This window comes from Lepidochelys kempii, chromosome 2 (genome assembly GCF_965140265.1).
Source record: "Lepidochelys kempii isolate rLepKem1 chromosome 2, rLepKem1.hap2, whole genome shotgun sequence".
Lineage (NCBI taxonomy): Eukaryota > Metazoa > Chordata > Testudines > Cheloniidae > Lepidochelys > Lepidochelys kempii.
The window spans coordinates 233,892,428-233,910,779 of record NC_133257.1 but is presented as its reverse complement, the minus strand read 5'-3'; the positions used below and the strand labels follow the sequence as shown (position 1 = coordinate 233,910,779).

Sequence of the window (18,352 nt, the reverse complement as noted above, 5' to 3'; positions counted from 1 at the left end):
GATGAGGTTTTTTTTAGAAGATGGAAGTTCCTCTTCCACTAGTTCTGTCCTGACATGAATGACCTCTTTCGAGATGGCTCCCTGTAGAAAGCAATTCCAGTAAGCCTGTTGTTTTGAACCTTCTTTGATTGCAGACCCCTAAAAAATTTTGAATGGAGGTGCAGACTCCTTTGGAATCTCACACATAGTCTGCAGACCTCGAAGGGTCCACAAACCACAGATTGAAAACCACTGTTTTATGGTAATGACAGTCTTTTGTGGACCCTTTAGACATAGTCTGACCACAGGTTGAACACCATTGCAGCACGCCCATTCTGGTGGGGCATAAGGGAATGGTGCAAGATTGTCCTTGCCATGGTATCAGGGCATACTTCCTGCTATGAGCTCCTTCTTCAGTGTGAATTTCTAGGGAGGAGGTTGGAAGGTGGAGGAACCAAGTACAGATACCTCTGAGTCAGATGAGGTGTCATCCCTTATACCCTTGGGGTAGAGGTGAGTCTGTATTGGTGGTTAGGTCAGTACCTAGCCCTGGGAAGAGATCTGCAGTTGAATGGTACTGAGGTTAGAAAGGGAGGCTGGTGAAGCCATGTTAGAGAAAGTCGTTACAGTAACAGCTGGAAGTATCTCTTGGAGTCCTCAAAAAGTCTGCAGAGGGACTGTGTTGGTACTGAAGGGTGAGTCACTGTTGAAGAAATGGACAGAGGGTAAGTAGGTTTCATGAAGTTGGGTCAGTATCAGCAGGGAATACTTCTCATTACCTCTTCATAATGGTGATTGGGATCTTTGAGGATTTGGAGGTTCTCATGAGATAAGAGCCTGGATGCAGTAAAATATTAGGTGGTCCCGGAGATTGCACCTAAATAGGTACAGTATGTTTTTTGCTTCTGGCTATGGAAGTTGGTACCAATAAAGACTTTGCCCTGGGTTCTAGCTTTTGGAGGTACTAAGTCAGGTGCCGGTGTCAGTGCTGTGCTAGATGGCTTTTTGGTACGTGATGTGGTGGTCTTAGTCGGATACTGTGGCCATAGTACCAGAGGGATGGGAGCCTCAGCTCCATATTGGGTCATGGTCTCCTGAGACCAAGATCAAGGAGATGTTTTTTCGTTTCATTTTGTTTCTTTTAGTTTCTTTTCTTTTCTTGTTTCAGAGAATGAAGTATTTTCTTCTTGGAAGGTCTGGGGAATATCCCTGAGCCTCCAGGATCTTTGCTCACTGCAGAAGCAGAGGTGATTGGTAGACCCAATGTACCAGGTGGAGACTTGGACCCTGTGGAGCTCAGAGAGTGCTCCATGAGTAGGAGTTCATCTGTCCTCCCTCAATTTTTCAGATCTGTTTTTAAATCCTAAACATATTTTGCATTTAAAGGGAATATGGGTTTCTCCCAAACAGCAGAGGCAGCTTGAATGTCCGTGGCTGAGGGGAAAGGATCTGTGGCAGGTCTGGCAAGGATTGAAGCCCAGGATTTAGGGCATGACCTGCACTTGAGGCCAGGAATGTGGCCTGGGGGGGAAAAAAACCAAGAGTCCAAAATGGGCAAACAAGAAAAGAGGGCAGAAAACTTGCTCAAAGCATGAACTCATGCTAATAAATATATATATATATGACAAAGAACAAACTAAAAGAAAAAAGGTACAAGAAAGTGAGGTGTAGCAAGCTGCATGGCTCAGCTAACAGAATGCTGTGATGCGCCATCTCAAGCCACAGGCAGCTGAGAGGGAGCTGGAGTCATGGTGGGTCTGCCTCTATCAAGATACCCTCATATCTTCCTGTATGGCAGGTGTCTTCGTTCTCCTTCAATTTTTTCCTCAAACCCATTTTTTTTCACCTTGCTTTCCACTGTTGACTTCCTCTTCCGTGCAACATATGCCTCTCATTCTCCATCTCTACTGAAAAATACAAAAACTAGTATGTTAATGTTTCATTTAGATTGTGAGCCACTCAGGTTGGTGGTCATGAAGAGAATGTGACCTGGTTCTAGTCCTAGGCTATGTAGAACTTAGCAAACTGTAGGTCCAAAAGCTACATTGTCCACTTTCAGTGGACACAGCATTTAACACATTTCTCTCTGTGTGATTCTTGAATTGTGCCTGAAGTCCAAAGAGAAAGGAATGTTGTGGTCAGGCCTTAATGAACTATCCTATGAAACAAAAGTACAGCTGATAACATGGTATTATCTAAAAAGACAAGGAGTACTTGTGGCACCTTAGAGACTAACAAATTTATTTGAGCATAAGCTTTCGTGAGCTACAGCTCACTTCATCGTATGCATGCAGTGGAAAATACAGTGGGGAGATTTATATACATAGAGAACATGAAACAATGGGTGTTACCATACACACTGTAATGAGAGTGATCACTTAAGGTGAGCAATTACCAGCAGGAGAGCGGGCGGGGGGGAGAGGGGGGGTTGACCTTTTGTAGTGATAATCAAGGTGGGCCATTTCCAGCAGTTGACAAGAACGTCTGAGGAACAGTGGGGGGTGAAGGGGGGGGAATAAACGTGGGAAATAGTTTACTTTGTGTAATGACCCATCCACTCCCAGTCTCTATTCAAGCCTAAGTTAATTGTATCCAGTTTGCAAATTAATTCCAATTCAGTAGTCTCTCGTTGGAGTCTGTTTTTGAAGTTTTTTTGTTGAAGAATTGCAACTTTTAGGTCTGTAATCGAGTGACCAAAGAGACTGAAGTGTTTTCCAACTGGTTTTTGAATGTCATAATTCTTGATGTCTGATTTGTGTCCATTTATTCTTTTACATAGAGACTGTCCAGTTTGACCAATGTACATGGCAGAGGGGCATTGCTGGCACATGATGTCATATATCACATTGGTAGATGTGCAGGTGAAGGAGCCTCTGATAGTGTGGCTGATGTGATTAGGCCCTATGATGGTGTCCCCTGAATAGATATGTGGATACAGTTGGCAACGGGCTTTGTTGCAAGGATAGGTTCCTGGGTTAGTGGTTCTGTTGTGTGGTGTGTGGTTCCTGGTGAGTATTTGCTTCAGGTTGGGGGAGCTGTCTATAAGCAAGGCCTGGCCTGTCTCCCAAGATCTGTGAGAGTGATGGGTCGTCCTTCAGGATAGGTTGTAGATCCTTGATGATGCGTTGGAGAGGTTTTAGTTGGGGGCTGAAGGTGATGGCTAGTGGCGTTCTGTTACTTCCTTTGTTGGGCCTGTCCTGTAGTAGGTAACTTCTGGCTACTCTTCTGGCTCTGTCCATCTGTTTCTTCACTTCAGCAGGTGGGTATTTTAGTTGTAAAAAAGCTTGATAGAGATCTTGTAGGTGTTTGTCTCTGTCTCAGAGGTTGGAGCAAATGCAGTGGTATCGTAGAGCTTGGCTGTGGACAATGGATCGTGTGGTGTAGTCTGGATGAAAGTTGGAGGCATGTAGGTAGGAATAGCGGTCAGTAGGTTTCCGGTATAGGGTGGTGTTTATGTGACCATCGGTTATTAGCACCGTAGTGTCCAGGAAGTGGATCTCTTGTGTGGTCTGCTCCAGGCTGAGGTTGATGGTGGGATGGAAATTGTTGAAATCATGGTGGAATTCCTCAAGGGCTTCTTTTCCATGGGTCCAGATGATGATGATGTCATCAATGTAGCGCAAGTAGAGTAGGGACATTAGGGGGCAAGAGCTGAGGAAGCGTTGTTCTAAGTCAGCCGTAAAAATGTTGGCATACTGTGGGGCCATGTGGGTACCCATAGCAGTGCCGCTGATTTGAAGGTATAAATTGTCCCCAAATGTGAAATAGTTATGGGTGAGGACAAAGTCACAAAGTTCGGCCACCAGGTTTGCCGTGACATTATCGGGGTTACTGTTCCTGACGGCTAATAATTGTGGGTGCTTATGAGTGACTACAGAAAAGCATGATACAGGCATTGTGCAAGGTGCCCAGAACGACTCTGCTTGTGCATCTTAGTGTTGATCTATAGCATCTGTGTCCCTGACCTCCCTGGAGCCCTCAATGCTAATGATGTTATAATGTGTAATAGTGAGTTTCAGATAGCAAAATAATAAAATACATTTAAAATGGACATTTTTGTCTACTCCCACTGCCTCTTCCCACACTTCAGGTTGTTCCCTCTGTACCTGGCACAACAATCCTGAAGATATCCCTTATTTTAAATCCAGTCTTAGCCCCTATCCCAGCCACCCTCTATTAGAGATATTTGCTCTTCTTTATAGACATTTATCTTTACATACTTTCCTATGTTCACAGTCAGATCTGACTTCACTGTGATATTGACATTGCTTATAATCACCTTCTAGTTCCTTGCTCAGTTAAAACTCATGGACTACAGCTTGCTGCTTGGAATTCATGATGTTGAGAGAGCTGAACAGGAAGAGGTAGAGTGTGAGGAAAACGATGGAGAAGATGAAGGGGAAAGTGATGGGACCCATCCTGTTGGAACGCCTCCAGACAGTCCAGGAAATACACTGAACAGCTCACAGCCTTTGGCTCCAGGGGAATTTGATCCAGCCATTGATGTTTATGGAATAAAATGCCATGAAAGTAAGCAGTATTGCTGTGAATATTTTTTATGTATGAGATGTTTTTATTTTTGCATCAAAATCTCAAAGCCTTCATAACCACATAAAGGCAAAATTATATTGCACAGTATAATCCATTCTGTAAAAAAGGAAATTAGTTCATTTTTGGTGCAACAGAAAGTTGAAGGCACCTATATTGCTTGGCTATGATACTTAATATAATTTATTTCTTGGCTATTGTAATGTCTGGAAACACAGTAAAACAGTTTATGTACAGCCCAAGCAGCTAATGTACTTGCTCAGCTGTTTACACTGCTGCATCCTGTGTGTCTTAGAATCCAGGAGAAAAGCTCCTTTGTGAGGAGGGGTGGAAATCTATTTGCTGTACATAATTGTTTTTTACGCTGATAGATAAGCCAGTACTGTTAGCAGTGGTTCAGAAAAAGGAGCAAATCACTGCTTTGACCTATATCTCAAAGACTTCTTTACTTCTAAAAAATATTTGTAGACTTTGAGCCCAGTTTTGTACTACTTATAAGAAAATCTCATCCAGAAGACTGTTTTGTACAAGAAGCAAGTGAGCTTTAGGGTAGTCCATAGCACTGAGCAGGCATGCTTTCTATTTAAAGTTACCATGGATTGTTCAAAGCAGACAAAGTATCTGCTTTCCATCGAGTCCCTGCTTTGTAAACATATTGGTAAATCCATTTTCCTACCATTCATAAATGAAATGTGATCTTAATTGTTGAAACACAAGCACTGTCCACAAAATATATACTGTATATACACCTCTACCCCAATGTAACGCGGTCCACGGGAGCCAAAAAATCTTACCGCGTTATAAGTGAAACTGTGTTATATTGAACTTGCTTTGGTCCCTCTGTTCCTTGTCCCCTGACCGCCCCCTGCAGAGACCCCTGTCCCTAATCAGCCCCAGGACCACACCCCCTACCCAATCCCTGTCCCCTGACTGCCCCAACCCCTATCCACACCCCTACCCTCTGACAGGCACTCACTGACAGTGGCAGGAAGCAGAGCCACGTGGCCCCAGCCGCAGCGCTCCACTTCCTGCCGCCGGTGAGTGCAGGGAGGCTGGGGAAAGGACGCTTACCGGTGGCGGGAAGCAGAGCGCTGCAGCTGAGAGCTGGCAGAGTGGAGTGGGCTGGGGCCACGTTGCTCCGCTTCCGCTGCTGCCGGTGAGTGCAGGAGGGGTTCCCTTCCCCCAACCCCTCTCCCCCGAGCGACACGGCTGGGGCTGGGGTGAGGGAAGCAGAGCGGGCTGCTCCTGGCCCCCCGCTAATCACCCGAGCCACTCTGGGCCTGTGGGCCCCCCAAAAGTGCCCCCCCACAGCTCCTGCCTCCCAGACCCTGGCCGGGGGGAGGCCTGCTTTACTGCATTGTATGCGAACCCATGTTATATCGGGGTAGAGGTGTACTTGGCCATTTTTCCATATTTATATCTCAGAAATAATTGTGGATGAAATGAAAATACATGTTGGTTTTAACAAGGAATATTGGCTTATGTCTACTAATGTTGCAGTTTGCATTATCTTTTATTTCATATGTATGAATGCAGCTAAACTAGAAATGAAAAGGGCCTGAGCCTACACTCTTTAAACACCTAAAGCTCTGACTGAGCTCTCTCCCTTTCCTGAAGTTTGACTTCATTTTAGTCACATGTCAAAAGAAAGAATCTTGATAAAAATACTTGTAAAGTCATTCTGACTGCAATACATTTGTCATTCTGCAGATGCACCTAGGAAGGAGGTATACTTTATGGCTATTATTGACATTCTTACTCATTATGATGCAAAAAAGAAAGCTGCCCATGCTGCAAAAACTGTTAAACATGGTGTAAGTATCTGTTTTTCTCTAATTCCATTGCTACTTCTGAATATTTGCTATTTAATGCCTAGCTGTAGCATAGTTTTGGGGATTTATGGAAGGATGCAGAATAAGTAAAGTTTTCTTTTTAATTTTGTTAATTAAATCTTTAAATAACTGTGATACAAAACTAGAAAGTGATTGTTGCACATTAAATAGTCTCCCCCCACCCCGTAGTCTCAAAGTCCCACAAAGTGAAAACTCTTTTTCACCCTGTGATTGTATTAGGAAAGAATCTTAAAAATACTATGCCAGATGCAGATAAATACATAATTTATAGTGTACTGAATTGTTTTTCAAAATAGCCAACACTTAAAACTTTGTAACCAAGTTAAAGAGCAAATCTCAGGAGCGAAATAGCCTCTTACTATTGCAAATGATCCACAGAGCAAGGCACATCTTTAACAAAAAATAGCTGAACCCTTTAATATTTTGTTGATTTGAGCAGTGGTTTTACCTAGAAGTCATTCATCTCTCTTTTTTTTTTTTAAATGGTTCAATATAAAGAGAACTCTGAGTGCGGAAGTCTTCATTTAGGCCTTGATCCTACAAACATCTGTATGGAAGACCCTTATGCTCATATGCAGCGCCACAGAAGTCACTTATGAATTAGATTGAATGATAAAGAACGTAATGACTATGTTGTGCATTTGTTGGCCCAATCCGCTGAGAGTTTACTCCAAAATGTATAATATGGCTTACTCTGTAAGGCTTTTAGTAAAATACAGTTGGGGTGGGGGGAAGCATCAAAACTCAAATGTATTGCTTTACTACCTTAAAATCCCTTGTCTGAAGGATATGTGTTGTTGTAAATACAGACAAGGCAATATGACTATCACTATTTGACTATAAAGGTAGTTAAGCTCTGGAATAAACTTTCAAGGGAGGTTGTGGAATCCCCACAGGGAGATGGCACCTCCATTCAAAATTTTTTAGGGGTCTGCAATCAAAGTAGGTTCAAAACAACAGGCTTACTGGAATCGCTTTCTACAGGGAGCCATCTCGAAAGAGGTCATTCATGTCAGGACAGAACTAGTGGAAGAGGAAAAAACTCCATCTTCTAAAAAAAACCTCATCAACAGACAAGGCTGTCATGCCTCCCCTGCCATTCTATCCCGATTACTTCGAGGCCTTTCAAGAACTCATAAAAAGGGTAACAGACACGTTACAAGTCCCATTAGAGGAGATTCAGGGAACACAACACACCTTGTTCAATATCCTTCATTCACTTCCTCGGGGCAAGATTGCCTTGCCTATCAATGACTCTTTGCTTATTCCAACACACAAAACAGGTTGGACAAACTCCTGTGAAGGATAGTCTATGTTTACTTGGTCCTGCCACAGCACAGGGAGCTGGACTTGATGACTTCCCAAGGTCCCTTCCAGCCCTACATCTCTATGATTCTGTCACTGTGGGCCACCATTTTAGGTCTTGATCCTGTAAACATGAGTAACTTTGTCCAGCTGAGCGGTCCTGTTGAATACTCAGTGAGATTGCTCATGTCAGTAAAAATGCACACATACAGTAAGTATTTGCCATATCGGGCCCTTAGCTATCCTTTTTATAAAAAACAAAAACTGAAGAACATCATTGTTGATTGTCACGGTTCCTCCCCCACTCTGAACTCTAGGGTACAGATGTGGGGACCTGCATGAAAAACCTCCTAAGCTTATCTTTACCAGCTTAGGTCAAAACTTCCCCAAGGTACAAAATATTACATCCGTTATCCTTGGACTGGCCGCTACCACCACCAAACTAATACTGGTCACTGGGGAAGAGCTGTTTGGACGCGTCCTTCCCCCCAAAATACTTCCCAAATCCTTGCACCCCACTTCCTGGACAAGGTTTGGTAAAAAGCCTCACCAATTTGCCTAGGTGACTACAGACCCAGACCCTTGGATCTTAAGAATAATGAACAATCCTCCCAACACTTGCACCCCCCCTTTCCTGGGAAATGTTGGATAAAAAGCCTCACCAATTTGCATAGGTGACCACAGACCCAAACCCTTGGATCTGAGAACAATGAAAAAGCATTCAGTGTTTTACAAGAAGACTTTTAATAAAAAATAGAAGTAAATAGAAATAAAGAAATCCCCCCTGTAAAATCAGGATGGTAGATATCTTACAGGGTAATTAGATTCAAAAACATAGAGAACCCCTCTAGGCAAAACCTTAAGTTACAAAAAAGATACACAGACAGAAATAGTTATTCTATTCAGCACAATTCTTTTCTCAGCCATTTAAAGAAATCATAATCTAACACATACCTAGCTAGATTACTTACTAAAAGTTCTAAGACTCCATTCCTGTTCTGTCCCCGGCCAAGACGACTACAGACAGACACAGACCCTTTGTTTCTCTCCCTCCTCCCAGCTTTTGAAAGTATCTTGTCTCCTCATTGGTCATTTTGGTCAGGTGCCAGCGAGGTTACCTTTAGCTTCTTAACCCTTTACAGGTGAGAGGAGCTTTCCCCTGGCCAGGAGGGATTTCAAAGGGGTTTACCCTTCCCTTTATATTTATGACACGCCCCCCAAATCTCAGCTAGGGTGAAACACTGGCTGGGATTTCTTCCTGGAGCTCTAGGAAAACAGAGTTAATAAGACACATGCATCTCTAAATATACTACCAAGTACATAAAGACTAACAATATTTTCCACATCTCAAGGACGATTTTAACCAGTTGATTCTGGGAAACTTTCACGGGAGAGTGCATCAGCCACTTTGTTAGAAGCTCCTGAGATGTGTTGGATGTCGAAATCAAAATCTTGGAGAGCTAAACTCCACCGAAGAAGTTTTTTGTTAGTTTCTTTGACGGTGTGAAGCCACTTTAGTGCAGCATGGTCGGTTTGCAGGTGGAAACGCCGTCCCCAAACATATGGGCGTAGCTTTTCCAGAGCGTAGACAATGGCATAACATTCTTTTTCAGTGACTGACCAGTTGCTTTCCCTCTCAGACAGTTTTTTGCTGAGAAACACTACAGGGTGGAATTCTTGATCAGGTCCTTTCTGCATTAAAACTGCTCCCACACCACGCTCGGATGCATCTGTGGTTACTAGGAACGGTTTGTCAAAGTCTGGGGCCCTTAGTACAGGGTCAGACATGAGTGTCGCTTTAAGCTTGTTAAAGGCCTTCTGACACTTTCCGGTCCACTGAACAGCATTTGGCTGTTTCTTTTTGGTTAGGTCTGTCAGTGGGGCAGCGATTTGGCTGTAGTGCGGTACAAATCGTCTGTAATAACCGGCCAAGCCTAAGAAGGATTGAACCTGTTTCTTTGACTTTGGGACAGGCCACTTTTGGATAGCATCCACTTTGGCCTGTAGGGGGCTGATAGTTCTTTGACCCACCTGGTGTCCAAGGTAAGTCACTCTGTTTAGGCCTATTTGACACTTCTTAGCCTTAACAGTTAGTCCTGCCTCCCTTATGCGCTCAAGGACTTTTTGTAGATGTTCCAGGTGGTCTGCCCAGGAATCCGAAAATATGGCCACATCGTCAAGGTAGGCGACTGCATATTCTCCTAATCCCGCTAGGAGACCATCTACAAGTCTTTGGAAAGTGGCGGGTGCATTTCGCAGCCCGAAAGGGAGTACATTAAATTCATACAGCCCGAGATGTGTGATGAAGGCTGACCTTTCCTTGGCAGATTCATCTAGCGGTACCTGCCAGTACCCCTTGGTTAAGTCCAAGGTAGAGATGAACTGGGCCCGTCCCAGTTTCTCTAATAGTTCATCAGTGCGTGGCATTGGATAGTTGTCTGGGCGAGTTATAGCATTTAGCTTACGGTAGTCCACGCAAAAACGTATTTCCCCATCTGGTTTGGGAACTAGAACCACTGGAGATGCCCATGCACTTTCAGAGGGGCGGATTACACCCATCTGTAACATATCCTGGATCTCCCGTTCTATAGCAGTTTTAGCTTGAGGAGACACCCGGTAAGGGTGGACCCTAATTGGGTGAGCATTACCTGTGTCAATGGAGTGGTATGCCCGTTCAGTCAGTCCTGGGGTGGCTGAGAACGTTGGCGCGTAGCTAGTGCACAGCTCCTGGATCTGCTGTCGCTGCATACACCCAAGGGTCATGGAGAGGTTCACCTCTTCCACACCACCAGCACATTTCCCTTCGTAATAGACACCTTCAGGCCACTCAGTGTCGTCTCCTCCCTGGGCTGTAAACTGACAAACCTTTAATTCTCTGGAATAAAAGGGCTTTAGAGAATTAATATGATACACCTTAGGCTTTCGGTTGGAGGTGGGGAATGCTATGAGATAATTAACAGCTCCCAGGCGCTCCTGGACCACGAATGGCCCTTCCCACGATGCTTCCATTTTATGGGCCTGGAGCGCCTTTAAGACCATGACCTGGTCTCCTACTTTGAAGGAACGCTCTCTGGCATGTTTATCATACCAGGCTTTTTGCTCTTTTTGAGCATCCTGTAAGTTTTCTCTAGCAAGGGCTAAAGAGGTTCGGAGGGTGTTTTGTAGGTTGGTTACAAAGTCCAGAATGTTAGTTCCTGGAGAAGGTGTAAATCCCTCCCATTGCTGCTTCACCAACTGCAATGGCCCCTTAACCTCACGGCCATATACAAGTTCAAATGGGGAAAACCCTAAACTGGGATGTGGTACAGCTCTGTAGGCAAAGAGCAACTGCTGCAATACTAGGTCCCAATCATTGGAGTGCTCATTTACGAATTTACGTATCATGGCCCCCAAAGTTCCATTAAACTTCTCCACCATGCCATTTCTTTGATGATGGTAAGGAGTGGCAACCAAGTGATTTACCCCATGAGCTTCCCAAAGGTTTTTCATAGTTCCTGCCAGGAAATTAGTCCCTGCATCTGTGAGGATGTCGGAGGGCCAACCTACCCTGGCAAAAATGTCTGCTAGTGCCTGGCACACACTTTTAGCCCTGGTGTTGCTTAGAGCTACTGCTTCCGGCCATCGGGTGGCAAAATCCATGAAAGTCAGTATGTACTGCTTTCCTCTGGGTGTCTTTTTTTCGGAAAAGGACCCAGAATATCCACAGCTACTCGCTGAAATGGAACTTCAATGATGGGGAGTGGCTGGAGAGGAGCTTTGACCTGGTCTTGGGGTTTTCCCACTCTTTGGCACACCTCACAAGACTGGACATAGGTAGAAACATCCTTGCCCATTCTCTCCCAGTGGAATGACCCCCCCAAACGGTCTTTGGTCCTGTTCACCCCAGCATGGCCACTAGGGTGATCATGGGCTAAGCTCAAGAGCTTGGCCCGGTATTTAGTTGGAACTACCAACTGTCTCTGAGGATGCCAGTCTTCCTGGTGTCCCCCAGAAAGAGTTTCCTTGTATAAAAGTCCTCTTTCTACAACAAACCTGGATCGATTAGAAGAGCTGAGAGGCGGTGGGTTGCTCCGTGCCGCCGTCCACGCTCTCTGGAGGCTTTCATCTGCTTCCTGTTTGGTCTGGAACTGTTCCCTTGATGCTGGAGACATCAGTTCCTCATTGGATTGGGGACATAGGCTTGGTCCCTCTGGAAGCGATATAGGGGATGGAGCTGTTTCTGTTGACTGTGAACCGCTCTCCGCTGGTGCACTATGTTGGGATTCAGGCTCCGGCTGAGCCTCTTGTGTAGGGTTATCGGCTGCTGCCAGTTCAGGTTCGGTGGGGCCCTCTGGTGTTGAGGTTACAAGTACTGGATTCAGTGCTGGCACGGGGTCTGGTGTTGGTTGTTTGGCTGGTTCCGGTTTTGGGACTGGTTCCGTCTGGGTCTCTGGGACTGGATCCACTACTGCTGTTGCAGACATTGGCCTGGGGTCCGGGTCCATCACCTCTGACCGGGCCCTGATAGAAGTTTCCGGAACAGAGCTAGGCCTCACGGCTTGTTTAGCCTGGCTGCGGGTGACCGTTCCCACCCTCTTGGCCTGCTTCACGTGATTGGCCAAGTCTTCCCCCAACAGCATGGGGATGGGATAATCATCATAGACTGCAAAAGTCCACATTCCTGACCAGCCCTTGTACTGGACAGGCAACTTGGCTGTAGGCAAATTGAAAGAGTTGGACTTGAAGGGTTGAATTGTCACTTGGATCTCTGGGTTGATTAAATTGGGGTCCACTAAGGAAGCATGGATAGCTAACACTTGTGCTCCGGTGTCCCTCCACGCGGTGACCTTCTTCCCGCCCACACTCACAGTTTCCCTCCGCTCCAAGGGTATCTGGGAGGTATCTGGGCCTGTGGACCTCTGGTGTGATTCCGGTGCAATGAACTGTAATCCGTTGGGGTTCTTGCGGCAGTTGGCCCTTACATGCCCCAGCTCGTTACATTTAAAACGTCGTCCAGCTGACAGGTCACCGGGGCGAGGTGGGTTGCTGGAGAACGGGGTGGTGGGACGATAAGGGGTCTGGAGGGTTCTTTGGGAGGTAGGTGGGGCTTTGGGCGGCCCCCGGTAATAGGGTGTGGTCTGGGGTGGTCCCTTCTGGTCTCCGCTCCAACTGCAACCAGTTTTCTTCTTCTCTGCCACCTCCACCCATCTGGCTCCAATCTCTCCTGCCTCGATTACAGTTTTGGGTTTCCCATCTAGGATGTATCTTTCTATTTCCTCAGGAACACCCTCTAAGAATTGTTCCATTTGCATTAGGAAGGGCAAATTTACTGGAGATTCAACACTTGCTCCTGATATCCAGGCATCCCAATGTTTCACAATGTGGTAGGCATGTCGGGTAAATGACATGTCTGGTTTCCACCTTAGGGCTCGGAACCTCCGACGAGACTGCTCGGGTGTTATCCCCATTCTGACTCTCGCCTTGGATTTAAACAGTTCATACTTGTTCATATGTTCTTTAGGCATTTCAGCTGCCACCTCAGCTAAGGGTCCACTGAGCTGCGGCCTCAGCTCTACCATGTATTGGTCAGTAGAGATGTTGTACCCAAGGCAGGCCCTTTCGAAGTTTTCTAAGAAGGCCTCAGTATCATCACCTGCCTTGTAGGTGGGGAACTTTCTGGGATGGGAAGTGGTACCTGGAGAAGGATTGCTAGGGTTTGTTGGTATATTCTGCTGGGCCTTTATCCTCTCCATCTCCTCCACATGCTTCCTTGCCTCCATTGCCCTCTTGTGGGCAGCCTCCTGTACCTCCTTCTCCAGCCGCATGAGTTCTATCTGTCTTTCATGTTCCTTTTGTTTTTCCTCAGCCTGAAATTTGGCTAATTCCAGCTGTAGTCGAGCCGAGGATTTGGCCATTCTAACCTCTCTGTTTTTAACTAACTTTACACCCGAGGTTTAGAAATAAACAAACAAAACTTGGCTGTAAAATTTTGCTGTGCTGGAATAGAATACCTATTCTCTGATAGTGATTGTCAGCCTACAGAAAAAGACAATTCCCTTGTCTCTGCTCTGGGCCCAAATTAAAGCAAAAAACCTCCAACTACTTGGAAACTTGCTTACCCAGCCCAAAGAAAAAAAAAATTTCTTTTCAAACCTGTGCTCCTTGTAAAACAAGAAAAAATCAAAATCCTAAAAAAAACCCTGCCACTTTTGTCTCCAGGCAAATGGGTAGAGCACACACCCCCTATTTACTTTTAGGAAGAAAAAAAAAAAAAAACCTCTGGGTTGGAAGACTGAATTTCCCTGCAGGAGTTAAGTACCCTGCCTCCAGGCAAAGAAAACCTGCAATTCACAAGATAATCCCCTTTTGTCTCTGCTTGGCCACAAAGCAGAGAGAAACCAAGCTGCTTTCAGTTTCAAAGCTGCTTTCTGGACTTCCTAAAAATTCCTTTTTAAAATCTGTATTTCTAGTTCAAAAAATCTCAACTGGATCTCAAAATGATTTCAGGTTAATCCCACCACTGTGCCACCATGTCACGGTTCCTCCCCCACTCTGAACTCTAGGGTACAGATGTGGGGACCTGCATGAAAAACCTCCTAAGCTTATCTTTACCAGCTTAGGTCAAAACTTCCCCAAGGTACAAAATATTACATCCGTTATCCTTGGACTGGCCGCTACCACCACCAAACTAATACTGGTTACTGGGGAAGAGCTGTTTGGACGCGTCCTTCCCCCCAAAATACTTCCCAAATCCTTGCACCCCACTTCCTGGACAAGGTTTGGTAAAAAGCCTCACCAATTTGCCTAGGTGACTACAGACCCAGACCCTTGGATCTTAAGAATAATGAACAATCCTCCCAACACTTGCACCCCCCCTTTCCTGGGAAATGTTGGATAAAAAGCCTCACCAATTTGCATAGGTGACCACAGACCCAAACCCTTGGATCTGAGAACAATGAAAAAGCATTCAGTGTTTTACAAGAAGACTTTTAATAAAAAATAGAAGTAAATAGAAATAAAGAAATCCCCCCTGTAAAATCAGGATGGTAGATATCTTACAGGGTAATTAGATTCAAAAACATAGAGAACCCCTCTAGGCAAAACCTTAAGTTACAAAAAAGATACACAGACAGAAATAGTTATTCTATTCAGCACAATTCTTTTCTCAGCCATTTAAAGAAATCATAATCTAACACATACCTAGCTAGATTACTTACTAAAAGTTCTAAGACTCCATTCCTGTTCTGTCCCTGGCAAGAGCAGCATACAGACAGACACAGACCCTTTGTTTCTCTCCCTCCTCCCAGCTTTTGAAAGTATCTTGTCTCCTCATTGGTCATTTTGGTCAGGTGCCAGCGAGGTTACCTTTAGCTTCTTAACCCTTTACAGGTGAGAGGAGCTTTCCCCTGGCCAGGAGGGATTTCAAAGGGGTTTACCCTTCCCTTTATATTTATGACATTGATAGTATCAGTTGCTTTAGAATTCTCAGCAATAAATCCCAGTTATGAATTTATAAAGATCATTTCTGTCATACGCTATAAATGCATCTGAAAGTGGAGGCAGCCTTTGTACAGTCATCAGCTGATGATTACTAACAAGATTTAAATTGAATCATCTTTTAAAATACCCACTCGCTTGTCTCTGAAATATTTTATCTACTATCATTGCAAGCAATGCCTAGGATTACAAAAACTGAAAGATTAGGAAATGTATTTTTCTCTTTTGGAAGGTGTTTTGTTTTTTTTTTACTTTCTTCATTGGACAACAGTTAATGTGTATTCAATTTCACTGCTCAAGTCCTGATCCAACTTTTATTGAAGTCAATGGGACTCTTTCCATTCACTGCCTCAAGTTTTCCCCATCTATGTCAAGGGCTTTGAAAATCTGAGATGAAAACTACTGTGGATGAAATCTTGGTTCCATTGAAGTCAATGGGAGTTTTGCCATTGACTTCAATTTAGTCAGGATTTAAGCTTATGTAGAAGTGCAAAATTATTAGTTATTGTTATCACCCAATCCAAAAATAGTCTGATTTGCCTTTTCAAGATAAAAAACCCTATCAGATTGCCATATATTAACAAACAGTGATTACTAGATGTCCGTTCTAATCTGGAGTCATCTTCCATCTGAAGATACCTGTTTGAAGAAAACCTGATGATTCTGTCTGTATCATGGTAATTAAATGCTAGAAATTACAAGGGAGCTTAAAGGTTTCAGAGGGGTAGTTAGGGTAGAGAGAATGTTACATTTTTAAAAGGAGGAGACTGCTCCTGTCGTTACGCCAGTGAGTACAGTTACTCCAGTGTCAAACCGCATGGGATTCTGCATGGGATTTACTACCTTTGTCTGCTATCCTGTTTGCAGGATTGGGACCTGGGACTGAAAATGGCAAGGGAGTTTTAAGGAATGGTTTCCAGACAAAAATATTCAATTAAAGCTGCTTTTCCTCCCCTTTTTACTTCTTCCCTATATAGGCAGGTGCAGAGATTTCAACCGTTAACCCTGAACAGTATTCAAAGCGCTTCTTGGACTTTATTGCCAACATCTTGACGTAACCTATCATGTGACATAGGACAGACACAAGACCTGGGGACAGCATCGGTGGCTACAAGTGTAGGGAAAAGAAAGGAACTCAGAGAAGTGCTCATCTTGCAGAAAGCAACCCCCTTGTTTACATCTGCTGGCAAAGATGAATAATTTGGGGTGGAATACTCGCTTTAACAGCTGCCTGATATTCCCAGCATAGTTCTAGCTATTTCTGACTTTTTTTGTGTGTGCAAAAATATATATATATAAATTAATTGAAAAGATCAGCTTTACTCAGAGTGCATTGCAATGGCAACACTCCGATGCTACTAGCTGAAACGGAATGAATGAGCAGAGGTGTGAGGGTGGGAGAGGAGTAAATGCATGTTAAATCTACAATATTGGTATCAAATTGTAAACTGTGGATCAGTTTATTTTTTGAATGAAAGGATGCAAGACAGTATTCATGATGATGATAATAATAATAATAAAAAAACCTTTACTGCGAATGTTACACTTATACCCTGCACGCTGGCACTCCTTAAAAATAGCAGCAACATTAAACCCTTGGTGCTGGAAGCTTTTCTGTTAGCTCCATTGCTTTTTTTTTTCTTTCCCCATCCACACATTGCATCAGGAAGTCCAGACTCCCAAGAGTCCAAGAGCTAATGTCTCTTGTTTTACAAAGAGCTAATGCCATATTCATGTTGCATATATGTTTTTGCTATAGTGAATTTGTCAGGAGGAAAACCTGTTTATTTCACTTTTATTACCTGAATTTTTTTTCATTGTTATACTGTTATATTCTTGCAATATATGAGCTAATAATGCTACAAGGGGGGAAAAAAGCTTATTTGAAGAAGTGCATAGTTTTGGGCAATAGTAGCTACATCTTCCCGCCCAGGAAGGTGAGCAAAGTGATAGAAATCTCCATTCTCCTGTAATCTAATGAGGACCGAATTTTAAATGCTTATATTGTACTGTTTAAACAGTGGTATTTTATTATAAATTATCCCCCTAAAAATCAATCCTGAATTTTACTGTTTACATTATTAGGAAAACAGGGATACTTTTGAATTTCAGTGTTTGTGTACAGTATGTGATTTTGAAGTTTACATGTAAAGTTATTTTGCAGTACAGATGAAGTAATCTTTGTCATCTCTCGAGGTGTAACTTGCAGAAGTGTACTAAAGTAATGTCTCATTCACCTCCACGGTAGAGTCTCCTTTACAATAAATGGAGAAAGGTTGTTTTTGAGGGGGTTTTTTTCAAATGTTCTTTATCATCTTAAATGACTTGTTTTAGTACTTCCCAAATTTGGTTGTATAATACATTGCCTAAAACTGTGCTGATCATGTTTAACCTGTTAAAAATTTTAAACAATGATACTGTATTTATTTTCCTTCTTTCCTGTATTTTTTTCTGACAGGTTCCAAGCTTAAAAAGTGAGACACAAAATTAGACATGCTTAAAGTTTATCTACTTATACACTGTGCTAAAGCTGTGCCTTTAAAGCTCTTCATTGAAACAGTTGTTTTTATAGGCAATTTAGAAAACAAACTCCCACCCTCCCACCGTAACTTATAACTTAACAAACCCAGGAGTGCCAGGATGCCTTCTCCAATAACTTAATGTCAGTGCTGTTAAGACTGCAACTGTGCATAATGTATGTAGTGTTTACTTCAGAAAAACCTATTAAAAAAGCAGCAGAACTGAATCTTCGGCAGCCAAAGGCAATACCATCCCTATTGCTGTGTACTGATTTTTTTTTAAAAACATGGTTTTGTTACCCTTAACTTAGGGATGTTAACAGCACTGTAATAATGTATGTGTGCACTTCTGTATTGTATTTAAATACATTGATACTGTGGCTTGGTTTTTTTTTGTCCCCTCTTCATGACCCCAGTTAACTGTGGCATCTCATGAATGTTCCTTTTCTGAAGTATACTGTGGCTCCTAAAGTTATGAGACTGCAGAGAGGCCCTGAAGTAAAACAAGGTACACATACATGATCTGAGTAAATACTTAATTGTGGCTAATTAGCGTTTGCTTTTTAGAAGCTTACCTCAAAGCGTTCTTTTTGTCTGTAACTCCTTTGTCTTTGTCACTCCTTATTTCTGATAAACTGTTTATTTGGCCAGGGTAAGGAAGATTCACATTGT

At 43.5% G+C, this 18,352-nt stretch overlaps 1 protein-coding gene across 2 annotated transcripts in view; it reads left to right on the top strand.

The window, feature by feature from the left end:
- The window catches only part of PIP4K2A (phosphatidylinositol-5-phosphate 4-kinase type 2 alpha), a 201,284-nt gene extending 183,223 nt beyond the window's left edge, over window positions 1–18,061 (top strand). For both annotated transcript variants that reach the window (XM_073334225.1, XM_073334226.1), the window contains 3 exons: window positions 4,266–4,509; window positions 6,238–6,341; window positions 16,139–18,061. In XM_073334225.1, the coding sequence (XP_073190326.1) occupies window positions 4,266–4,509; window positions 6,238–6,341; window positions 16,139–16,219 (429 nt within the window). In that variant the 3' untranslated portion in view covers window positions 16,220–18,061. The remainder of the gene's footprint in view (window positions 1–4,265; window positions 4,510–6,237; window positions 6,342–16,138) is intronic.
- The last annotated feature ends 291 nt before the right edge of the window (window positions 18,062–18,352 follow it).